This window comes from Protopterus annectens, chromosome 10.part0, assembly GCF_019279795.1.
Source record: "Protopterus annectens isolate FY-2018-M chromosome 10.part0, PAN1.0, whole genome shotgun sequence".
Lineage (NCBI taxonomy): Eukaryota > Metazoa > Chordata > Ceratodontiformes > Protopteridae > Protopterus > Protopterus annectens.
The window spans coordinates 1,593,599,286-1,593,626,500 of record NC_056744.1 but is presented as its reverse complement, the minus strand read 5'-3'; the positions used below and the strand labels follow the sequence as shown (position 1 = coordinate 1,593,626,500).

General features: G+C 36.8%; 1 protein-coding gene across 1 annotated transcript in view; it reads right to left on the bottom strand.

Moving 5' to 3' along the window:
* Window positions 1–27,215, bottom strand: part of LOC122812864 (CD276 antigen homolog) — a 180,901-nt gene that overhangs the window by 121,078 nt on the left and 32,608 nt on the right. Inside the window, exon 3 of the mRNA XM_044084906.1 lies at window positions 6,456–6,815. Within this exon, the coding sequence (XP_043940841.1) occupies window positions 6,456–6,815 (360 nt within the window). The remainder of the gene's footprint in view (window positions 1–6,455; window positions 6,816–27,215) is intronic.

Genomic DNA, 27,215 nt, shown 5'->3' with positions numbered 1-27,215 from the left:
ATTGAAGTCTCCCATTATCAACACTAATTTCTGCTGTCCTACTTTATCCAATAGGTCCTTCAACTGCTGTCTGAATGCACTCTTTTCCGCACTATCACAACCCTGCTGTGGGGCATAGGCTGAGATTATGAAAACTGCTCTATCATTACACTGGAGTCTGATTGCCACGAGTCTGTCATTAATTGTTGACTAGTGTCACAACACAGACCATTCTTTCTCCATTCTTGATCTCAGACTGTGGGAATCTCTCGCTTCTTTTCTTAAAACTCATTACTATTGCCCCATTTTTCCATTCACGAATAAAATCACATTTCTAGATTTTTGGAAACTGCAACTACTATATCTGTGGTCATATAACTTAACTTCTACATTCCATTCTTCCATCTATATACCTTGCTCTGACTCTGTTTTTGGATGTGATTTTTTTTAGCATATAATACATGTATATATTGTGTTTTTTCAGTCACTCTGTGCAGAATGCTATTTATCTACTCCCCTTACACCTTCAAGCCAATTATGATATTCCCTTTATATATGATGTAAGTATATATTGCATTTTGTCATTCATTATGTACATAATGGCATGTATCTATTATGTTTTCCCCAGCTGAGACAGAAATGCATCCAATGCTATCGGTGCTCTACCCTGCTTAACAAATTCAAAATAAATGAATAAAAATTCTGATGACATCCTTCACTGTCTTCTGAAACCTTTTTCTCACAATTTCTACGCCATTTCTAATCTGTCCTGCTGAGCAGTAGAAATTGTATCCCAAGCCAAGTAGTTTGGCTGTACTGCTCTTCCATCCTGTCTCATCAATACATAGGATGTCCTGCTTCCTCCTTACCACCATGACATCCACTTTCAAGTTGCAGCCTGTCAGTGAACCTACATTGAGTATAACAATTCTTAGTTCATGTTTGCCAGTTTGATTGGTTTTACATCCAACTTTCATACAACAGAGCTATCCCAGGTAACCCAAGCTGGGCAACTGGGCAGTGGCAGGCCAGTAGCTTATTGAATCAGGGCTGCTGGGCATTATGGCAAGCACACACTGCCAATAGAGGCACATACAGCCATCCCACCATTAGCATGAGTCCATGGCATAGTTCAGAGTAGGCTGTGTCTTCAACTCACTTATCACCAGCAAATACCCATGCTCATTTTTTGTGACATTAGTCAATATAACTGAATCACCTGGCACCAATGTTTATACTGGCAAGTGGTTGGCGCTCTAACATGGATCAGACTGTGATCTGTATTCTCCCAATTTGAGGATACTGCACACCACATTTGATCCCCAAAGAGGTTGGTCTATACAAACCTTCCCACCTGTAGACACCATCTAGACACTATGCGTTTGCCCAGAACTCCATTCATGGGTGAGTTTGAGGTGGAAAGACAGGACATGTTTTTGGGAGGTGGGAGGAATCTCTCAGAGAACAGGGAGAACATGCAAATTCCATACAGACATTGTCCAGAGTTCAGGATTGATCCTTGTACCTTGTGCATGGGAAGCAAAGACATTAGCCATTATGACAATGGTGTCAACTTCTTCAAAGACATTGGACTGGTTATCTGCAAAATAAATGCCAAACTGGAGGGAGCCCAGCATTGATCTCTGTGGTGCAAGTTACAATTTTACACAACCTGGAATCTGTTGGACAGCCAATTTACAATCCAGAAAGTAAGATAGGAGTTAACATTGCATTTTATAAAATTTTTAACAATACTACCATGTCTATAGTCTCAAAAGCCTTGATCAAGTTGAGCTACGCAATGTGCACTGAGTGACCACTGTGCACAGCTTCAGTATCCTTTTCAAAGAAGATTACTAACTTCAGAAGTCACAACCTGCTTTTCATCAAACCAAACTGGCTGCATAAATGAGTTTGACTATCATATATTCCATGGTCTAAAAAAACTCTAGCTATACTCTGTCGCATATCACCTACTCAGAGGTGATCTCTGCTTAACATACAAGGCCATGTCAAACCCAGAGCTGTTGGACATGTTACACTTAAAGAAATCCCAATCCCCCAGAGACACATGCTCCAGGGATCTAAACCTGGTCATTACAATGAACAAAACATGCTGGAGGGATAAGTTCCTAACCAAGAGATTCCCCATACACTGGAATAGACTGCCCATACATGTCAATTTGAGCGCCTCTTTGGCCCTCTTCAAAAGGAACTTTGATGATCGGATGGGAGATAGGAAATTCACCCTAGGGATCACATCAATCACCCTGCTAGACAGGGAACCAGGGAAGTAATAGCCAGGGAATTGTTATGGCTAGTTGTATGGGCCCTAGGACCGATAGCCTAGTACCAACCTATGAACCTATGGGTTTGCATATAAGGCTGGTGAGTGATGTGATGGACCTATAACTGTCTGAATCTACAGAGGGGCCACCCTTGTGTAGGGTGTCACAGTATCAGTTCTCTAGGCATCTGGAGCAAACCACATGGATAAGCTGAGACTGGAAAGTTAAAGTAGAGGTTCAGATAGTACATACTTTGCATTGATAAGAATGCAGTGTGGTAAGCTGTCTGGTCCCATGGCAGTATTACTTTTCATCTTTTACAGGGATCTTAAAATTTGTTGCTTGGTGATTTCAGGAGAAACTACAATTTCAGGGATACTATACACAATAATATGGGTAGGTAGGGTAAACTTATCATTAAATGTGTCTGCTAATATATTGTTTGCATCCTTGGGAATGGAATATGTGATATCATTATATACGAGCTTAGAGCATTATTTCTTAATTTTCTGACATAACTGAAGAAAAATTTGGAGTTTCCTTTAGTAGTTGCAGCGACCTTAAACTTCTACTCTGCTTTACATTTTCTAATAGCACTATTAAGTTCCTTGTTAGCATGTTTTACTGTGGTCTCGAGAAAAAGGGATGGGGATTTCTTACAACTTTTCATTACTGTCCTTCTTTAGTTATATGTTTTATTAATATGGGAGTTCCACCAGAGACTTTTATTCCAGAAGTTACCATTATATTTAGAGCAGATAGACAGTGACTTTTTCATTCAATGGTTTAGGTGCTAGTAAGTGTCAGAGATGAATGTGGCAGCCCTCTCAGCTAATTCCATTTGCAGGGGATTGTTGGGAATTTTGCATAAGTCTTCTCTAAGGTAAAGTAGGATTGCCTTAGTGAAATCCCTAAAGATAGTCTCACTTGGTGGTTGGATAGTACCACTAGGCCTCACCAAGAAGATAACTGAGATGATGAAATGTGAAGTGGAGTACAGGTTGAGGGCCAGGCCTGTAAATACTAGGTCAAGGATATTAGAGCTCTTGTGGGTAGTTTTACAATTTTCTGTTGTACACTGGCATTAACAAAGTCCAAGAAATTCAGAGCATATCCATTTTTAAGGTGTAGTTCTGCCAGTTAATGCTTGAGTAATTGAAATCCTCTAGCAAAAAGCAGATGGTTTGATATTTAACCCCTCAGCTGTGTTTGGATAATTTACAATATCTTTGTAAGTCATTGAAGGGGATCTGTAGCTAGCAAGGAAATAATAGCTGGATTTGTTAATACTGACTTGGTGATCCAGGAGGTCCAGGTTAGGGTTAGGGTTATGGGTAATTTAACATAAGGTGATGGTATTTCTTCCAAATACAGATACTCCCCACACTTATGGTTCCACCTGTAAAATCAGGTATGGACCACCATCATACTAATTATTGATTTAGAAACAAGTTTTCTAGAGGAAGTACTTCTATGAAGAGTCAATGTAAAGACTATAGCAAAAGAATTAGTACTACTTTGCTCTAAGGTAGGAATTCCTTGAGAAATTCTCATTGACCACAGTACCCCATTCATGTCCAGCGTAATGCATGAGCTGTGCCAATTTTTGAAGTTAAACAGGGAATGATAGCTCTATATCACCCTCAAGAAGATGTACTAGTTGAATTATTTATTAAACCTTAAAGTCTTGCTGTAAAGGAGGTGCCCTAAACTTCATCTGGATCCACACCATTTGAGTTATAGCTAAAAATACCAAAAGAAACATGAGATGAAGAATTCACCACTCCCCTCCTTTAAACATGTGATTAAACATTTTTCTCATACCTGCAGGACAGTGAGAACTATAATGCCTGATGTAAGAGAACATATGGAGAAGTCATAGGACAGAGAGTATATAAGAGAAAAGCTCATCTTACAGAATGCAAACAACCAGGAGATAAATCACTTATGTATGTACCTACTAAAAACAAGCTGCTTGCAAAGTGACCGGGATCTTCCCCTTGTTGAAGAAAATATAAGTGAATTAAATAACAATGGTTGGGAGGGTGGCCTAATGGTTAAGGTGCTTGCCTTACAAACACAAGGTGCAGAGTTTGAGTCTCATAAGGGATAATTGGCTAGGCTTAAAATTGCTTGTAAGGGCAGTTAGGTTAGTACTAATCTGTTAGCAATGTGAGGAAAGGACAACAGAACAGTTATATCATTATATTGTATACTTGTCCGAAACCATATGAGAGAAACTGGTATTTCTATAGTTAGCACTTTTGCAGAAGAGGTTAACACTGCCATGTTGTATAGTTAAAACAGGGGTAATATCATCCACATCTCAAAAACAGGAAGTATAAAAATTCATATACAGGAAAATGGACATATTCTAAAAGTTGCCTGATCAAACCAACTACACAGTACTGAAACCATGCATGGTGACAAAGTACATCTGAACCCATATGGGTTATCAAAATCCTAATGTCAAGCAATCAGGAAAAGGTACAGAAAATTCTTTGACTTGGAGTTATAGGAGAAGTTCAAAGTGAGTAGTACAACCTTATTGTATTGCTCCCCAAGTTTATGGGTCTATGAGGTTTTGCAACAATATCAGAAAGTTAAATTGCATCTCCACATTATATTCATATCTCATACCCTGACAGGATGAGCAGACTGAAATATTATACAAAGACTGCATTCTGTCCACTTTGGATATCACAAAAGATTTTTGGCAAATTCTACTAGACCCAGAACTGAAGGAAACTATACATTCTCTATAGAGCTCTGACCTTTAGTCTCCATGGAACACCTGCAGTAGTCCAGAGGGTGAAGGACACAATTATAAGACACCACACCAGATATGGTCTTAGCTTACCTGGATGATGTTGTAACAGTCTCTGAAGATTGGGGAAAGTCATCTACTTAATATCAGTGCCAATTTGACATCTAACCCAGCTAAGTGAAAGTTTGGCATGACAGAATCCTATTTGTGCTATATAATATGCTGAGGGATAAGTAAATCCCCATACTGATAAAATTAAGGCACTTCAGAACTGGCCCAGATCGACTACAAAAACCAAGTGTTGAAGCTTCCCTTCTCACCTGTTTTTATCTATCATACCTAGCCCTCACCTGACTCAGTCAAGGGTAAGACTTTATTTAAATTCTATAGATGATCAAAGCTAAATAAGCCTTTATGAAACTGAAATGTCTGCTGTGTTTGGAACTTATCTTGATAGTCCCAGGTTCTCTAATGTCTACTGTGTTTGGAACCAGTTTTGATAGTCCCAAATTCTTCAACATCTGCTGTGTCTTGAAATCTATTTTGATAGTCCCAAATTCTCCAGTCAGTTTCTTATATGTACGGTTGTCTCTGAAGTGGACATCAGTGTTGCAGTGTCTCAAGTACAAGGAAGCACTCCATATGTTACATTAGCAGAAAGCTCAGAAATGCTGAGATGCACTATTTAGTGACAGAAAGGGAAATGAATAATGTTTAAGTGGACCCCTCACCACCCTAAAATTCTACTTGCAATTAAGGGAATTTATACTTCTTACAAATTATGCATCCCTTCAGTGGCTATATAAACAGAACCTTATGACTTTAAGGTTAATCAGCCAGATTTCAGCCATTTTAATGTGGGTGGGCTATCTCAGGTGCACAGTTCATCTGTTAGGGAGTTAAACCAATTGTTCCATTGCGCATAGAACACTGTGCCTTTCTTAACATGGAACAGCTGCATGATGGCAGATTTTCAGATTTCAAATTTAAGACGTCTGAATTGAGAAAGTTTGACCAGGAGACTCATAGAAGCTGTGTTAAGGAAGGCAGAAGCTGACAAAGCTGTTTAGAAAAGGTCCACTTCCAACAGCAACATCTACAGTCATTAAATTCTTTAATGCTAAGATGAGTGAAGCATTCTGAAAGACCACATAACTTTTTCAAAGCATTTTGAGATAGCTCCATATTCCACCAGAAAATGCATCTTAATATATCTTACAACTTTTAAATTATTTGCCTATAGAAGTATTAAAACTATGTAGTAAAATACCACTAGGTGTTGTAAAATCTGTCTAATATTGTCTTCCCTGTTACACAGCCACACATTTTAGGAAAAAAGCTAATATCTACTCCTTCTATGAGTTAAACAGATTATTACATAAATGTTTTTATGCTATACAGAACAAGAAACTTTCACTTACCATGGACTTTCAGAGTTCCCTCATCAAAAGACAGCCCCATTAGATCTGCTACTACACATCGATAAATTCCACTGTCAGATAGTTTAACGTGGGACAGCATCAGGGAAGCATTTCCACGTAGGAATTCAGTGTGGAACAGTTGGGTTCGGCCTCGATAGTCCAGATCCTGGTCCCGAACTCTCTCATCTCCAGCATAGTAACTGTGTACAACACCAAATTTGTCATTATTCTTCTTGTGCCAGTGAATCCGAAAAAAGTTTTGGATATTCACATCAGTTCCCTGGAATTTACAGTTGATCACCACAGTTTCTCCAACATATGCTTCTGTTTTAGAACTCAGGATATGAACAGATGCAATTTCTGTAACACAGAAAGAAATACACATACATCATTCAATACTGATTCATCTGGTTGACATGAATTGCTTTTATTACACCAGTAGTTACAACACTTAAATAATAATGGTGCTGAATTTAATAATAGATTTGTTATTTTAACAACTAGTCTTGGCAGAGCAAACCTTATTAAGTAATATGTCAGTACAGAGACCATTTGAGAAGTATATTGTGTATGAATAGGATTTTACTAGGTGAGTATAAAGGCATAATTAGCAAAGAACGCCCCACCCTTGGAACTTGAAGAGCCAAATTTTGTGATACATCACCTATGTAAGATACTTTGTAAATATGAATTTTTGGCTATCATTATGATAGCAATGCAATCATGGCCCTATGTAACTCAGTACTTGGGCATCTGCAAGAAAGATAGTATGAAAATCTCCAATATTAATCCAGAATTTTTTATACTCTACAACCAACATGCTATCAATGTATAACCATTTCTTAACTGATAATTATGTAGAAAATAACAGTACATCATTTCAAAAATAAAATAATTGAACTTCTATATGTGAGACAATGATAGCTCACAGGAAAAGTAGTAGACAAATGGAACTGAATTCCCAATGGGTAGAGCAGAATATCTTTAAAAAGACATTAAAAATGCTATGGATATTGGAAGGGGAAGGACAGCTATATGGTGGTGACAGTAATGGCTATAAAGACTAAAAAAAACATTATTCCTCTTCTGCCTACTATGTAAGTTTTCTTTTGACACTGTGCGTGTGTGTGTGTGTGTGTGTGTGTGTGTGTGTGTGTGTGTGTGTGTGTGTGTGTGTGTGTGTGTGTGTGTGTGTGTGTGTGTGTGTGTGTGTGTGTGTGTGTGTGTGTAAGTGTGTGTGTGTGTGTGTGTGTGTGTGTGTGTGTGTGTGTGTGTGTGTGTGTGTTAGTATGGGTTCACTACTAAATCTCGAATTACGGAATCTTGAGACTCTGAATACCGAAGACCAGAATCTCGAGATTCCGTAATATCGAAATTTAAAAAAAAATATATATATATATATATATATATATATATATATATATATATATATATATATATATAAATAAATAAAAAACATTTAGAAAGGTATATGGGGCAAGCCCTGCACACCCCCTGCACTTAAATATACCAACTCCAAGATGACACTACAGTGTAGTGAATGGCAAAATTTCGGTTCCGCTCTGCACGGCACTATTTTGCAATTCACTCCACTGTGATGCAATCTCGGAGTTGGTATATTTATGTTGCAGGGGGTGTTGGGGTGCAGGGGGGCTTGCCCCCCTACATATGCTTTAAAAAATGTTGTTTTTTTTAATTTTGATATTACGGAATCTCGAGATTCTGGTCTTCAGGATTCAGAGTCTCGAGATTCCATAATTCAAGATTTAGTAGTGAAGCCGTTAGTACATGTGTTTTCACTCCCGACACTTCCACTAAACTCCTAGGTGTAACTATAGATAATAACCTCAACTTTGACACACACATTAACCTAACTATTAAATCTGTAAATAGAAAACTTGGTTTCCTGTATAAAATCAAACCATTTCTCACAGCCTCTGCCAAGATTACTATTGCTCAAACTCACCTGATGTCAATCCTCCTTTATGCCTCTCCCATATATACAAACTTAACCAAAAGCAATTTAAATAAACTGGCTACTTCTTATAACAACATAGCCAGATCTGCCACAGGTACCCCATTTAGAACCCACCACTGTCAAAATCTGAAACTACTTGGATGGCTGGAAATACAAAATCAACTGCTCTACCAGCAACTCACCTTTATCCACAACATCTTACACCATCCCACTAATACCCCTATACTCAGTAACCTCCTCAATCCTTATCAAAACCTTCCAACCCTACGTTCCGCAAATAGATAACAAGTAGCCACCTTAAAATCTAAAAACAAATCAGGGGACTGTCTGTTTTCTAAATCTGTTGGTAAAACATGGAACAAACTCCCAACTGAACTAACTTCTACCACATCCACCCACCTTTTCAGGAACCAATTAAAAATATTCTTAAAATCCAAATGGCTTTGCCCATGCACCAAGCCTGACTGATACTACCTTCCCTTCCCTTTAGCTTTTTTGACACAATTTCTTCTACTTCTACTACCTTTCTATGGCTCTCTCTTCTAAAATTCTAAATGCTTTGCTCTCTTCATACCCTTCATTACTGTGTCAATGTTCTTACACAACATAATAACTAACTAATGCTTATACTTATCTATGATAAATGCTGCACCAAATGACTGAAACAATAATCTTCAGAATGTTACCCTATCCTGCTTACTGCTGCTGAAATAACAAGTTGTACATGAATGTATAGTTATCAAATTGTTTTTGAATGTATAGTTATCTAACATCATAGTGTTACCCTATTTTGATTACCACTGATGAAAATCAGTTGTACATGTTGTATAATTATTCTAATAGTATGTGATTGTATAGGTATCTTTCTTCACTTTGTATTAACTGTTTCTTTCTCGGAGCTTTTCTCCTCGGGCCTCTATTGAAAACAGACATATATCCAATTAGACTAGCCCGGTCAACAAATGTAAAATAAAATAAAATATGCGAGTGTACAAGGCTTGCTCATGGTACTGTCTGCTGAACATACAACTGCTTCAAATATTTTTAAAAAAATATTTTTCTATTTGTTTTGACTTAAAAACAGTCATCTTTCCCATATCAAGACTCAGAAGTCGAAAAGTGCAGAGTTCAGATTTCTGTTAAACAAAATAAGAAGACCAGCTAAGCCATGTGCCTCAATATATAATAAGGTAAATTATACCCTATTTCTGGTTCTTCTGTTATTTTGCCAGGGCAGAAATTATGCTTCAGTACCAGCTGGGCAGCATTCTAGGTGAACCTAGAGTGGGGATAGGAATGGGTACATACTGTCATCGGACTATGTTTTAAAAGTTCTAAATGTTTAACATTTAGTTTTGTACATGTCTAGAATTTTAAAGGCATATATATGTATATATATATATATATATATATATATATATATATATGTATATATTTTGTCTAAAAAGAACAAGTTTTTACGGAAAACACCTTGGTAAGATGTTTTGGCTGGCTATGAAATATATGTCTTAATAATATATATAACATATGTAACAATACATGTTTAATGGATTAGAATTAAATTACCTTTTTACTTTAAATATGCAATGAATAGGTCATGTGACCTTTTTAGAGGTTTATTTAAACTGCAGCTTTTTAAATTTATTTTATCTGATGAAGTCCAATGATTCAGTTGGACGAAAAGCATTTAATAATAAAGGAGTGTGTTGCAGAGTTTTAGCAGCTTGGTAGATTTTTTATTCTACTTTTTGTCTTTTAGTACCTGTGGTTTTAGACGTGAGTTTTGTAGTCTGCCATGGCTAATACTACTCTGAATTCTACACCTGAACTTTTTGTAGATTCTACTGCTGAATCGGAAGCAGTAGGGAAATTAACAGCACTTATTCAACTCTTGTAGCAGAGAGTTGAAACCTTGAGCAATCGTTTAGATGCTGTGACATCCAGCCAGCAGCAACACCAAGGTATAATACCATCACAACAACTGAGGCAAAATGCACAAGCAGGTATGCCTTTTGAGGAAAGGGGAAACCTATGATGTACAACAAAACCAGCCTAAAGAATCCAACGTAGCACAGACTTTTACCAGCATTGTTGTGAATAATCAGGAAGGGCTAGCAGACACAAGTCGTGTGTCACAATTTCAGCAGGATTCACAACAGAATAACCACTCTAGGCTTATGCGGTCACCAATACTAAAAGACTGGCTTGTGTCTTCAGTCGGTCTTTTTAGTTCCAACATTGTGCAAGGGACAGGTAACCCGGCTGGAGGTAACATTTTACTTGCGGATTTATTACATCAATTTGACCAGAATATGTTTAAATATAAGAAACTCCGTTTGGAAGTCGAATACTTCCAAGAGTGTATTAGGCTGGAAATGGTACCAAAAGGGTTAAGGTTGTGGCAGTACCCCACCGGACTAATTCTGGATTCAGACTTTCATATGGAATAAGTCAAATTATTTAATCAACAGAGCTTACAATTGCTACAAGTAGTTGTCAAACATTATATATAACCTGATGTTAGAAGAACTTATGGTGGTAATTACAAGATTAGATAATCAGGTTAAAGTTCATTCAGACTTTGAAAGATACAAGTACGACTACAATCATATCTTCCAAAGTATAGATCAGCATTTGGCAAAAATCAAGCAAACTAAAATTCAAAAGTGGGACAGGGACTGTCTTCAGTATCAAACCGGTGTAGCGTATCCACACCCACCATTATCTCAAGCATGGGTTTACAAATAGCAAACCAACCAGTCTGAATCCGGTCCCATTAATGATGACGTCAACACATCAGCATCTGCTTATTCTTCTTCCTTTTCCCTGCATGGGACCAGAAATGAACCAAGTAATCTTTCGGAGAATCAGGAGGGAGATAATTTAAGGAGAAGTGATCGAATCAGGGACCGTAACGGAAATTCTAATAACAAGCAAGTAAATATCCAGCAGCAAGTGACAGCGCAGTCTTCGAGGCAGGATTTTACCAGGGGCAGGTCTCGGAATTACTACAAGTGGAGGAAGAACAACAACAGAAGATAACCACTGCCTGTTTGTTTGTTTGAAAAAGAACCATGTGTTATTGAAAATAAAGAGAAGGACTTTTTTTATTTATAACTATTCTTCGTTTGAAGTTTCTGAGGACTTGGTCAACATTTTAGTTAAAGGTTTGTCATTTATTCTTACTAACAGAATGAATATAACACAATCAATTCATAACCTTAAAATGTTTGTTAGAAAGTTAAACTTACATCAGTTATTAGGTGCACAGGGTAGCAATGTTAATGAATTTAAAGTACCTAGTTGTTTTAACCCACCACTACACAACATCTATTTTTGAAAAAAATGTGTGAGTTGGATTTTAGAAAACTGAGTAAATAAGAAGCCAGACATGTGCTCAATTTAAATAAAGAAGAAATGGATTTATTTAATTTGTTATGTTCTGCGAAAGTCCATGTAATGAAACCAGATAAAGGAGGCGGACTAGTATTTATGGATATTAACCATTATGATAGGAAAATTCAAGCTATTTTGGAGTCCGATGTATATTCAGAAGCCTCCTTAAATGAATTGAACATAGCAAACCAGCGTATTAGAATTTATTTAAATGATTTATTTATAGAAGGTAGAATAGATATGCACATATACAACTACTTACAAATGGTTTCACCAAGGACTCCATGTATGTTTGGAGTCCCTAAACTTCACAAAGATATAAGAGATCCCCCACTTAGACCGATAGTGGATAGGAGGGCTTCATCCACATATGCTTGTGCTAAATTTGTAGATTCTGTTATGAAAAAGTATGTTACAACAGAGGAAGTTATAGCTAAGGATTCCTGGTCATTTTTAGACAAACTAAATACCTTAGAATATAGAATTGAATATAATTTTCTCACGATAGACGTCAGGAATCTTTACACCAGTATTCCCCATGAACAAGGCATTGAGTGGGCTAGTATGAGAATGCGATAGAAGGGTCCCCCTGAGCAAGAAATTTCTTTAGTAGCAGAACTACTGGACATCATACTAACTCATAATTTTATATTTTTCGACAACAAGTACTTTGTTCAAACTAAGGGAGTAGCAATGGGTTTCCCATGTGGTTCCAGTTATGCGAACCTAGTGATGTCATTCTGGGAACACACATACATTCTAGGTAACCAGGAATTTCAGAATACTATCAAATTTTACACAACATATTTGGATTATATCTTTATGTTAATACAGGGAAATTAGAATACAGCAAATACTTTAGTCCAATGGTTAAACACTACATCCGAATTTTTGTATTTTACACATGCTTTTGAAAATCAGTCCATATCTTATTTAGATGTGGAATTAAATAAAAACAGGGAATATAACAGCTTGGAAGCTAGGATCTTTAGAAAATCTACATATTCCAATACCTTCTTGCACTACACAAGTGCACATCCTTTTCACCAGAAGCATTCAGTAGTGAAGGGTCAATTAGTGCGAGCTGCAGGAATGACCACTACTGAACAGGACGTCTTTGATGAATGCCTTAATTTAAAAAGGATGTTCTTAAGAAGGGTGTATCCTGTAAAATTGTTAGATGAATTAATAGAGGAAGTAAAATTCAAAAGAAGTATTGGACAGCATAACCTCATATTAAAACAGAAAAGACAAATAAACAATGTTGGCAACAACATTGATAAGAATTTGGTTCCTTTAACATCGGAAGAACAAATTAGGGGGTAAATTTTAACTTAGCATGCATTCTGACTTTTTGCTTAGATATTAAGAACATTAAAGATATCATTATTAAAAACTGGAGTATATTTAAAGAAGACATGTTTTTGACATCTAAAATAGGTGATGTCCCTAACTTCGTTCTGAGGAAAGGGGTTAAATTTTAAGAATTTGTTAGTGGGAGAAAAAGATCCCTACCACAAAGATAGGTATAGCTCAGTGTAGCAACTACCCTTATTGCAACATAATGGAGCAAGGAAGTAGTATATTCATCAATGGTCTAAAAATAACTAGCAAATGTAAATTTATCTGTAATTCTAAGGCAGTGGTCTACGTGGCAAAATGTCAAGTCTGTCCATCATTTTATTTTGGGAAGACAGATCATAGACTAAGGGATAGAGTGTATGAACACTTGTATAGCATAAAGAAGCATAAAGAAGAAAATGCTTTAGCAAGGCACGTATCTACTTTCCCTGATCACAAATTTAAGTTTAAAGTCATAGACCAGGTTAAGAAGGATCCTAGAGGTGGCCCTTATTCTCTATTATTAGAGAAATTAGAACTTATTTGGCAAATAAGACTTGCCTACACATATCCTAGGCTTAATGATAAATGCTCTATTATGTGCTTATTGAAACTAAAAAGTTTAAATAGATGATTCTGACATTTACACACAAGTACATATGTATGTAAGTATTTTTTCTACATTCTATATTTTCATTTTTAAATTTATAAAAACATGAACAATAAGTGGGGATAGGAATGGGTACATACTTTTATCGGACCATGTTTTAAAAGTTCTAAATGTTTAACATTTAGTTTTGTACATGTCTAGAATTTTAAAGGCATACATACATACATATATATATATATATATATATATATATATATATATATATATATATATATATATTTTTTTTTTTTTGTCTAAAAAGAACAAGTTTTTACAGAAAAAAACCTTGGTAAGATGTTTTGGCTGGCTGTGAAATATATGTCTTAATAATATATATAACATATGTAACAATACATGTTTAATGGATTATAATTAAACTACCTTTTTACTTTAAATATGTAATGAATAGGTCATGTGACCTTTTTAGAGGTTTATTTAAACTGAAGCTTTTTAAATTTATTTTATCTGAGGAAGTCCAACGATTCCATTGGACAAAAAGCATTTAATAATAAAGGAGTGTGTTGCAGAGTTTTAGCAGCTTGGTGTATTTTTTATTCTACATTCTAGGTGAACCAGCAGACAGCCATGTCCCACTGGTTCAGGCTAAGGCAGGTGAATGGTATCTGAGGCAGGTCTAAATGAAACAGAAAGAACAGTCTCAGACAGATGTGAGCACAAGAAAAGACATTTCAGCAGGGACAATGTTTGTTATACATTAATGTGACCATTAATCCAATCACATGGATAACTGTTGTTACTTATATTAATTGCTGAACTGATGAGATAAATAATGTTAGGAAAATACAACACATTTAAAAAAAGGAAGTATCTATTATCCAAAAAGATCTCTCAACCCCTATTAAACAAGATAATGCTACTGACAACTTTAGAATTCTGGATACGAGTATTCAGCAAGCTGATAATTCAGAGTGTAGAGATGGAAATAAAACAAGAAAGAAAAGAAGAAGTTCACAACAATTAACAAGGCAGTAAAAAACTGAAAATGTCTGCAAAGCAAAGAGAATATATACTAAAAAAGACACTGCTATGTTCTGTAACATACATTACAGAGAATGATAACACTTTACTATCAGAAAACCTTCAGTCTACAGAAAAAATGCATCATTTTTCCAAAAAAGAAGGTAGAAAAAACAGGCAGGGGACAGGTGAAAAGGGAGAAATCAAAATTGAATGTGGAAGGAATGAAGAACATTACTGTAAGACAAAAGAGGGTAAAGAAGACATTGACAACATGACTCAAGCTGTGGATGTGCAAAGCCAAATGTATTAGAATCGTATACTTTAAAGTAATAAGCAGTGAAAACAGACTAATGGTGATGAAGATCATTCCTTTGTAACAATTGATAGAGCAGGTATTACTGAATTAGGAGTTGAAGATTCTTCAGATCTGGTCAAAAGATAGTCTTGTAATTGGAGATTCAATTATTAGAGGAACTGATACTTACATTTGCAGAGAAAATGATGAACATTGAATAGTGTTATGCTTGCCAGGAGCAAAAATAGAGGATGTCTGACAGACCTTAAAATGTGTTAAAGTAAGGAAGTACAGATTTGTTTTTATTCATGTTGGTACAAATGATTTCATCCACAAGGACTCTGACTGTTAGTGGGGAACTTACAGACCTTTTAGATAGCATAGCTTGTATCACTGTTAGGACATATTTTTCACAAATGCCATACAGAAAGCTGAGTCAGATCACAGTGAATGAATAGATTTTTTGGGGTGAATAACTACATGAAAAAATGTCGTTTTTTTTTTTTTTTAAATGGAAATGTGTATAGCATCCAAAACTAATTTTGGGCACAAGTGTTCAGAGACAGTATGGAGTACACTTGTCAAGATCAGGAAAGAGAATTTTTACAGCAGATATTTTACAATATTTGACAAACACAAGGTAGGATTTTTGCCAGGTTGAAAATTTAACAGATCACAGATAGCAACATTTGATGCATCTCTGATGGTTATTAATGCTAGTAGCATTAATAATAATTTTTTTATTGGAAACATTGTTATGTTCCCACAAGATTGGTATTGATATTGTTTGAGAAACATGGTTAATGACTGGAAACCACTTCTATCAGAGTATAAATGTTTTTTCTATAACAGACATTTTAACAAAATATTAGGTGGAGGTGTTATGATAGAGATTAAAGATAATTATGAGACCTGTGATTACTAGATGTTGAATGATAACACCAGTACTATAGATTGTATAACTGTGACAATAAAGACAGCCCTGGAACATATAACAATTGGACTGTATAGGCTAACCAAAGTCAAATGCTGATGACCTATTGGAATTCATACATTTCTTGCATGAGACACAGGATGGAAGAATAATAGCGGCTGGGGACTTAAATTACCTGAAACAGATTGGAATAATATTGATTAAACAACAATAGTAAGGACACTATGCACAATTTATGTTCAGGGACAACAATTGCTTCAGATTGTTAAACAATTTAACAGGGAATGGAACATACTAGACATTGTTCGTGTTCCTAAAGAAATTACTTTTATTTCAAGCCAAGTTTTACCACTGTTGATATGCAGTGATCATGGGGTATAAAATTTAATTTGTTGCTAGATAATTCTGCCAAAATGAAATCTAAACCAATGCACAGAACATTAATAACAGATTATATGGAAGCAAAACAGTCACTATGTTAACCTGCTTAGAACTTACCTAATTTCCCCTTTATCCAATAGTGCTTCTTCACTCTGAGCTCCTGTAAGCAAATATACCTTCCTAGGAAGCCTAGGCAATAAATCTGATCACTTGTATATAACTTTTTTGTACATATATCAAAAATAGTTCATCTATTTATTTCATTGTGATTGTTTTCTTAGTGTAATCTAAATATGTTTGATTATGATCAAATTAGTACTAATGTGTTTTGGGAGTTTCACTTGGTTTTGCTACTTTCTATTTTGTTATCTATGTAATCCTTAATTTTTTTTTTTTGTAACTGGAGCTTTTCTCCTCGGGTCTTCACTGAAAATAGGCCTCTGGCCCAGCTGGACCAACCCGGTTAACAAATGTCAATAAATAAATAAATAAATTATTGGAGAGATGTGGTCAGTGGAAAAACTGCAGAGGGAATATGGAAAGTTTTAAAAGAGAAATTGTCTTAATGCAAAAAAACAAAAATCAAAAAATATTTACCATCAGAATCTAGGCACCCAAGAGCAAGATATTTAATTAAGGTGAGAGACAAAAAATATAAGAAATGGAAAAGATGTTGAACTACAACTTAGAAAACTGAAATAAACAAGCTGGACAAACAAATTTAGCATAGTGTGAGAAAAGATCAAGAAAAATTTGAAGAAATGTTCTATAAAAATACTGAGCATAATTGGAAACCATTTTATAGATACATAAGATGAGGAAAGAACAAAGACATGCAAATTGATATATTGTTTGTAGATTTCAAAGTTTATTCTCAGACATAAATATATTTACAAAATGTTGTGCAAAACAGTTTGGCTCCACAAAAGGAATGATAAATCATCTTAGTTGTTGTTCGTCTTGTGTAGATTAAGAAGATGAAGATGCTTGGGTGTTCGTTTAAGTCGTTTATTACATACAAACACATCAAGATGGAGGACTGGAAACATAAACTTAAACGAACTAATAAACTGACTGACTGCTTCACTCATACATGCTTACACTCTGGCTGCTCACTCAAAATGGCAGTGCTGCCTGCACATGCTCTGTATTCATATGCATGTGCCAACTGACTGGAAAGCTTTTTAAAGATACAAATACACATTCTGACCTACATCCTCCCTCTTTGAGAAACTAGTCATGCACTGAAAATGACAATGAAATTAGGCATGCAATTATACAGATGTAAACACAAATAAAAAGTCATGTCCAGGTTGCTGTGTATCTTGTACTAGGTCTGGAAATATGACCTGATCTTGTAATGTAATAGTTAGGACTGGATTTAGCAACAGGGACAGTCACTGGTGAATGTTCAGCTTCTGGGACACGAGGGAGGGACAACATTAGGGACAGGAACAGATGCTAAGATATTTCCTTGGACAGGAACATTAACCAAGTTGCTCTGAGAATTAGAGTCTGTATCACAGGTATGATGCTATGATAATGGTTCGGACACCGACAAGAGATATTTCCGATTCCTTCTGTATTCCATACCCTGGGATTCCACTATGTAGGATCTCAGTTTTTCAAACTTTTCACCTGACCAATTCAATCAAAACCTTTCAACGTTTGCATCCTCACTGTCTCTGTTTTCAATGGACTGAGAAATTTGCTCATTTTATCATAATAAGACTTCTGAGATGAATGCTTTTTTGAAAAGTTGGGCTTTAATTGCTTTGTTTTTCTTAGCAGTGGGACCCAACAAACTCTTACTGATTGGTAATGCAGTTCTGGTTTGTCTCAACAGAAGTGTCTGAGCAGGTGAACCAAGTAAGTTATCTCGAGTTATGATTCTGAGATTAAGCAAATTCAGAAAAACATTGGTATTATCACATTTAGATTTCTCTGACAGCTGTTTTGCACTCTGTACTGCATGTTCAGCCAAGCCATTTGGCTGTGGATATGCAAGACTACTGGTAGTATGGATAAAGTCCCACTCTTCTGAAAATCTCTTGAACTTTTGACTTGTAAACTGTGCACCATTGTTAGAAATAACTCTGTGCGGACTACCATGGACAGAAAAATGATGTTTCAACTTAGTAATGACAGTACTGGATGTCAGATTAGAAAGTAGATCAATCTCAAACCAATTTGAATAAGAGTCTATTAAAACCAAGTAATGTTGACCATTCCACTTGAAGATATCTGTGGCTATTGTCAACCAAGGTAGTTCTGGGATCTGGCTTAAATGAAGTGGCTCTTTTGCAAGTGCGGTTTTGTACTATTACAAACAAAATAAGATGAAAGTACTTTTTCTATATCTTTTGGCATAGAAGGCCAAAATACTAGTCCTCTTGCCCTTCTTTTGGTAGAATCAGCTCCTGGGTGGCCATGATGCAAAACTTGTTGTAAGGATGTTGGAATGATGACTTTAGGATCTTTCAAGATGATACCATCTTCCATCAAATCTCATCTCTGTAAGGAAAATAAGGTTGCACTTCTATTGGTAAACAAGATTGCTTTGAAGGCCATCCTTTACTGATAAAGTGGTTGAGCTTTTGAAGAATTGGATCTGATGCTGTGTGATCTCTAAGCTCCTCAAGTCATGCGGAAGAAAAGCAACACACTTCCATGACTTCAAAATCAAGGTACTCTTTGTCAAGCTTTATTGTAGTATTTCTGGGTGATCTGGATAAAGTATCAGCAATATAAAGAGGTTTGCCTTTTGCATAGACTATTTTGAAATTGTACTTTTGCAATTTGAGCATCATGCACTGTAGTCTTGCTGGGGCTGTGTGCATTGGCTTCTTCAAAATAGTAACTAGAGATCGGTGATCAGTCTCTGTTTGAATAGGTTGGCCATCAATATAATCATGGAACTTTGAACTTGCAAACACAATTGTCAAGAGTTCCTTCTTAGTTTGAGCATAATGCATCTCAGTTTGGGTTAGAGTTCTCAATGTATAGGCTACTGGTCTACCTTCTTGAAGAATGACTGCAACTAGACCAAACTATGAAGCATCACAAGAAAGAGTTACTGGTTTGTGTACATCATAGTATCTTAGTGTTGGTGGACTGGCAATTTTCTCTTTCAGGACATCAAATGCTCTTTGGTTTTACTCCAACCAGGACCAGGTAACATTTTTGCATGTCAGCTCTCTAAGTAAGTGCTGAAAGTTCACTGAAGTCTGGGATAACTTGCCCAAAAGTTGACCATGCCAAGAAAACGTTGTCAGGATTGGACATTGTCTGGAGCTGGCATCTCGGGAATGGCTGCTTGCAAATATTTGGTTGTAATCCTGAACTCGTGAACAAATGACCAACATAAGTAACTTCCCATACCCTGAATTTACATTTCTGAGGATTGACATTAAGATTCACTTCACATGCTCTTTCCAGAACCTTCCTGAAGTTTCTGTCATGCTGTGCTTCACCATTGCCTCCTACTAGTATATCATTTACTAAAATAGCACAGGAATAGCCAGAAAAAAATTGCTCCATCACACATTGAAAGATTCACTGGCAGAATTTATTCTAAATGGCATTCTTAGAAATTTGTATCTTCCAAAATGGCATACTGAATGTGGTCAACAATGAAGTTCTTTTAGATCAAGCATTATTTGCCAAAATGAACTTTTAACATCTAAGATAGAAAAAACAGTGACATTTGGCATGAGGGCAGCAACTTCCTCGAATGCACACATTGGATGGTGAGGTCATTTAAATGCTTTGTTCAAGTCTCTTGGATCAATACAGATTCTGATATCATCTGAGCATTTCTTGTGAGCTACCACCATGGAGGATAACCATTCAGTTGGTTCTTCTACTGTACAAATGAATCTTAAATGCACCATTTTGTTTAACTGAGCTTTGGCTCTGTTCTGCATAGCTACTGGAACCTTCTGAGCTGGTCTGACAACTGGACTGACCTCTGGGTCTAACTTCATGGAGTACACAACTAAGAGTTTTACTAGCTTGTCTTCAAAAATGTCAGCATATTCTGAAAAAAAAAGTCAGTGAAATTTGAGCTGAGGCATGTGCTTACATGATGGACTTCTTTGGTAAATGAAAGCAGTCTCATTTTTAAACTGTCTCTGAGGTCTAATATTGACTGTACTTGTCTCTTGACTACGTAAAATTGTAAGTCATAGCCATTCCCAGCACAGTAACATGAAAGCACTACTGAGCCTTCGGTTTCAATCTCTGCACCTCCATAAGCAACAAGATTTGCACACTTTGCCAAATTAAGTTTTTTAAAAGCTTTTACTCTAGCAAATATTTTTGTTTATATAACATTGAACTTTGAACCAGTATCCACTTTCAGCTCTATGGGTCTCCTGTTAATCAGAACAGTAAAAAAAATATTTTGTTTTTGCCAACAAATCTACTGCATTGACCTTTTCACCAAGCACAGATACACCATCTACATAAAAAGTAGGGTCACAGCTTTCTACTTGATCAACTTGCTTCTTTGAATAACCCTTTTTAATGAAATAATCTGTGCCTTTTGATTTACAAACCTTTTAAAAATAATTTCATTTCTTATACTTGTGGCATTGTTGACCAAATCTACACATTTTAGCGTTATTTCACAAGTCAGTTATATATGCTGCAAAAGTTTCCCGAGGCTTTTGATTTCTTGTGTAAAATAAGTGTATTTCTAATGTAACATTTGTTGGGGGGGGGTTACACATTTCACAAAATTTACATTTTAAGTACTCAGGGTCTTCCCTTGATGCAGCTTGTACCACATTATGGCGGTCTTCTTCCTCCCCTGCGTGTACAGAAGGTACATACACAAATGAACACTCTCTTTTAATGGCTTCTGAACCAGCTAAATTAAAGCAGAATAAAATCATTTGTGCTTGCGTCTTTCTCAGAAAAAGCAGCCTGTATGAAAATATCATATTCCTGTTAATTTTGTGCAATCCTGTTTTCAAACACAAGCTGTGAGGGTCTGCAAAATGCTTCTGCAATGCCTAAAAGTAGTTTCAAATACACACATATGCTAGAAATTTGTTGTTATGCTCAATTGCACAATAATCTCTTTGAATTGACTATACTTTGTGAAATAACTGTACTGTAATAAAGCACACACTGCAAGCACTTTGCACACTTCAGATACTTTGTTTAGCTTTAGTTATACTTCAAGTAGCTCTAGTTAATGTGAAAAAGCAGCTCATAGTGAAAAATGTGGTTGTTTGTGAAAAACATGTAATCATGTTCCTTTTTTTATGCTTATTATGTGATTTGGAATTTACTCTGAGTGTTTTCATATGTATTTCAAACATTTTTAACAAATATCGTAGTTTCAAACATTTTAGGTTCATAGGTTCATAGGTTCATACTAGGCTATCTGCCCTAGGGCATTTATAAACCTAGCCAGAGTGTGTTTGGCTTTCACCACCCATTTTAAATTAATTTTTCTATGCCCTTTTTCGAGGTTAGTATACTGTGCCTCTGTCTAACAGTGACACAGAAGTGATACCCGGGGTAAACCTACGATCTCCCATCCACTCATCAAGATTCCTCTTGAAGAGAGTCAATGAGGGACTCTGCCTAACCTGGACTGGGATTTTATTCCAGAGTGAAGGGAGCCTCTGGGTTATGAATCTGTCCCTCCAGCATGTCCTATTTATTTCAGTGCTGAGGTTCAAGTCTCTCAAGCACGTAGCTCGATGGGATTTGGATTTTCTGAGGTGCAGCATGTCCATTAATTCCGGGTTGGACATGGCTTTATACATCAGGCACAGATCGCCTCTGAGCAGGCGGTATGCCACTGAGTACAGCTGGAGTTTCTTTAACCGGGCAGCATATGGCATCTGTTTGAGCCCTTTGATCCTTTTGGTGAGGTACTTTTGGGGTCTTTCCAGTTGCTGCAGGTGTCTGGTAAGGTACATCCCAAAAGGGGCATTGTACTCAATTATGGGCCTGATCAGGGATGAGTAAAGAGGCACGATGACCTCCCCTGATCTAGATGTGAATCCCTTCATGATTAGGTAGGCTATATAAAATGTTTTTCTAACCACTTTGGCCACATGGTTGTCAAATGAGAGATTGCTATCAACTTGGGTCCCCAGGTCCCTAATTACTTCTTCTGTACTTAATGGATTACCACCTATGTGGTAATTTGTGGGCACTTTGTTTTTGCCAAAGGGGATGACTATACACTTTTTGGTGTTTAGCTTGAGGCCATGGCTCTGGCACCAGTTGTCTGTTTCTATGAGGCCCTTTTGGAGGATGCTTGCGTCGGCTGGAGAGTCGATTATGGCACCCAGTTTGCAGTCATCTGTGAACTTGGTCAGCCACAGTCCTTCCATGTTGGTCTGTACCTCCGAGAAATATATACCGAACAAGGGAGGTCCCAGGACTGAGCCTTGTGGGATGCCACTTGTAAATGGTTTGGAGTCTGACATGGCTCCAGCAATTCTAACCATGTGGGTTCTGTCCTTGAGCCAATTTGCAACCCATCTAGTGACATAGGTGTTTATATTTAAGCTGGTGAGCTTATCTATAATGCCCGAGTGGGGTATTGTATCGAAGGCTTTTGCGAGGTCCAGGTAGGCTGTGTGGACCACCTTCCCCTCGTCAATGGCCTTGGTGACTGTTTCAAAGAAATTGACCAGGTTTAAGAAGCAGGATCTGCCCTTAACAAAGCTGAACTGGGTAGGATCCAGTGTCTGTAGGTCCCCAATATCTTTATTTATGAGGTCCATGATGATCCTTTCCATAGCTTTGCAGACCAAGCTAGTCAGGCTTATGGGGTGATAGTTTCCAGGATCCGTTGAGGCACCACCTTTGTGGAGAGGGACCACTGTTGCTGTACGCCACTCTTTGGGTACATATCCTGTAGTAAGGCTGAGATTGAACAGTAGTTTTATGTTTGGGTTTAGCTCTTCTTGGAGTTCATGTAGGCCGCAGCCCGGGACACCGTCTGGTCCCATTGATGCTGTGTTTTTTGCTTTGGAGAGGGCGGCTCTTACCTGAGCATCTGAGATGTCAGGGGGGCAGCACTCTGCTGGGATAGATATTTGCCCTTTTGGTGGGGAGGGGTGGGGAGTTTGCGCTGAACCTGTCAGCTAGGATGTTGGCAATGTCTGTGGGTTCAATGTATTTTTTGTCATTTTGGACCAATTCTGAGCATATCTGGGAATTCCCACCCAGGTTCCTAACATAACTAAAGAAAGCCTTGTGATTATCTTTAGTGTCCTGTGCAATTTTTCTCTCGAAGCTGGCCTTAGATGATTTTATGAGTGCCCGTAGTTTTTTGCTAATACTGATCAGAGATGCCTTCCCTTTTTGGGATTTTGCTCTATCATGTAGTAGCTTCCTCCTTCTATTGTATAGTTTGTTTATGGCTGGGGTCCACCAGACAGGACGTCTGCCTTTGGAGGATTGGGTCTTGGTTTTATTTGGGATTGCATGATCCATGCATTCCTGAAGGTGTTCATAGAATGCGTTTATAAAGGATTCTGTGGTCTGGGTTGTATTTTCCACAGGGCCGGGGGCTTTGAAGGATTTCACCTCAGTTTTGAGGAGTGTGAAATTTGCTTTAGAGAAGTTTTTCACTGTGGTTTTCTGGGCAGGGGGTGGAGTCGGGATGTGAATATCCAGTGAGATTAGTTTATGGTCTGATCTTACCAGTGAGGGATACACTTCTGGTCTGGAGCATAGAGTCCCCATGTTGGTGATGATCAGGTCTAGTATGTTTTCCCCTCTTGTGGGAGTGGTAACAAGTTGTTCCATAGCATTTGAGTTTATAAATTCTAGGAACCTTTGGGCTAGGGTGCTGGAGCTAGAGTAATGCTCCCAGTCTATGTTTGGGTAGTTGAAGTCACCCAATATAATGGTGTTTGGAGAGACCTTCATATTTTCCAGTGTTCTCAGGAAGGCCGAGTGGGGTTCCTGGGTTTGGGAAGGTGGTCTGTCGCAGGCTATAAACTGGAAGGCAGTTTTACCCACTGTTATTTGCACATGGATAGTCTCTGATGCTTCGTGCTGTGCCACCAACCTGGAGGTGTGGGTATCTTTGATAAATATTGATACTCCCCCTCCTTTTGTGGTTCGGTCCAAGTTTTGTTTAATTAATAATACATTTTGACCATTTTGAATGCTTTATTTTATATTTGTTGTGAGATAAATCATTTGTGCGAGTTTTTGTACCTGAAATTTGTTTCTGACCTGTTTGTGAGTCACTTTCGCAGTAAGGATGATCCACTCATATATATTCCTCCATTTCTAATGGTGTGCCTCATGGTCTTGCTTCTGGATTTCATTCTGACACCATGTCACTCATTTTGTGTAGATTAAGAAGTCAAATAGGAATGGGTGTTCATTTAAGTAGTTTCTTACATAAATACCAAGTTGTAGGCGTATATACGACCAAATAGCCAAAAATATACCAAATATACGCTAAAAAGGACTGTAGCTCACTGCAAATGCTTACTTTAAAAAAATCACTTTTAATAGAAAACAAGTAAAAACGGACCCCTGAGGGATAAAACTATTTTACACCCAGGTTAAGCACTTTCATCTGCTAACTGCAGACTTCATCAAAACAGTGAAATGTGTGTAGCTCCCCTCTATAAAATACATTTTTCATGGTCCAGTGGAAATATTCAATCAATTAACCTTCTCATGAATAAAACATAACCTTAAGAATATTCATTAATTCTGCTCATTCAACCTGCACAGTTTTGTATTACACCCGCGTTTATATTACCTCATCGAAATTTTACTGCATCGACGTAATAAATGTCGAACACAATTGATCGATGCAGTAAATATCGAATGAGGATAAAAAAACAAAAAACAAAAAAAACCTAAAGGGCATAGGCAGGGGGGCAAGTCCCCTTTCACGCCCCACACCCCCCGCTACTTAAATATACCAACTCCGAAACCGCACTACATTGAAGTAAACGAAAATCTCCCCCCACGGAGATTTCTGTTTACCTGGCCGATATTCTTCGCTTTCGATATTGTCATGCCAACAATATCAGATTCGATATTGTCAGCTTGCGACAATATAATATAGACCCTTACACCCTGTAATCATACAGTTTCTAAGTGTACCTATAAGGCAATCACATATGCTTATGTATATCACATTTAGGTATAAAAACACATTATATAACATATAGAAATGCTAATTTGTTCTGTAGCAAAAAATGTACTTCTTTAGCATACGATACTATACTTTTGTTATATAGTGAAAGAACACGTGTAAAAAAACAAACAAAAAAAGGCATATAAAAATGCTCATTTGTGCTGTGTTAAAAATATACACATCTTTAACACTCAACATTGCACTATGTCAAATTTTTTTTTTTATACATGTTCTTATACTATATAACAAAATGTATTATATAGGGGGAGCTACACACATTTCACATTTGGTATATTTTTGGTTACTTAGTTTCTTAGATACAAACACATCAGGCTGGAGGATTGGAAACATAAACTTAGAACTAATAAACTGACTGACTACTTTACTCATACATGCTTATACTCTGACTGCTCTCTCAAAATGGTGCTGCTGCCTGCACATACCCTGTATTTATATACACATGACCACTGACTGGAAAGCTTTTTAAATATACAAATACACACTCTGATCTACATTAGTGACATCCAGGTAACCTCAGATACTAGAATCAAATTAGATTGTCTTGAACAAGCAAAATAGATCCAAACAAGGCACAGGGAGGAGACAGAATTAGTAATAATGACCTTTGAACATTTCTACAAGAACTTGCAGTGCCATTATATCTATTATTTACTAGGTTGTATAGATATGGGGAGATTTCTCAAGATCGGAGACATGCACCTATTAAACCTGTCTTTAAAGAAAAGGGCAATAGGAGAAACTCAGAGTCATACAGACCCTTAAGTCTACTTTCATGTTGTGGAAAAATAATGGAGAAGGTAATATTGGATAAGTTATTGTTACAAATGGAAAAGTTGGGACTTGAAACCATATATTAACATGCATATATTGAAAACAGATCTATTGCCACTTGTGACATTATGTTCTATAACAATATAATAACAGCTATGAATGAAAAAATTGTGCTGTGATGTCATTTGTATAGATTTAACTTCAGCATTTGACAGTCATAGATAAAATGCTAACAATAAATTAATGTACTGTTGATAAGATGGATAGCTGCATGGCTTACAAATAGGACATGGCAAGTATCATACAGCAATTGGACAGGTGAAATTCTTGGTCACAGTCAGGTTGTCCCACAGGGCTCTGTCATTGGCCCATACTTGTTTAGATTGTATCTTTCAGATCTATCTTATTCATCTGAGGTAATCTATAGTCTGTTTGCAGATGACTTGAAATTGGGTAAACTGATTACATATGTTACAGACAGAGCATGTCTGCAAATAAAACTTGACTAAATTGACCATTTGGGTACAGGAGAATAATATGCTGATAAATACATCAAAAGCTAAGCATATGTGATTTGGGAGACGTAAACTGAAAGGTGATTATTTAATGCAGCACACAGTGATTGAAACCGTAGATAATTGAAGGACCTGGATATATGGGCAGATCTAGCTTTGAATTGTTCCTAATCATATCAACCAACTGGTTAATGATAGTTATGGAACTATAGGCTGTATAAAACATTTTATAAAGTATAGGAAATCAGAAATGATATAGTCATTGCTTGTTAGTTACATTAGTCCCAAACTTGAATATGAAATAACAATATGGCAACATTATAAGAAATCAAGCATGAATAAATTGGAAAGCG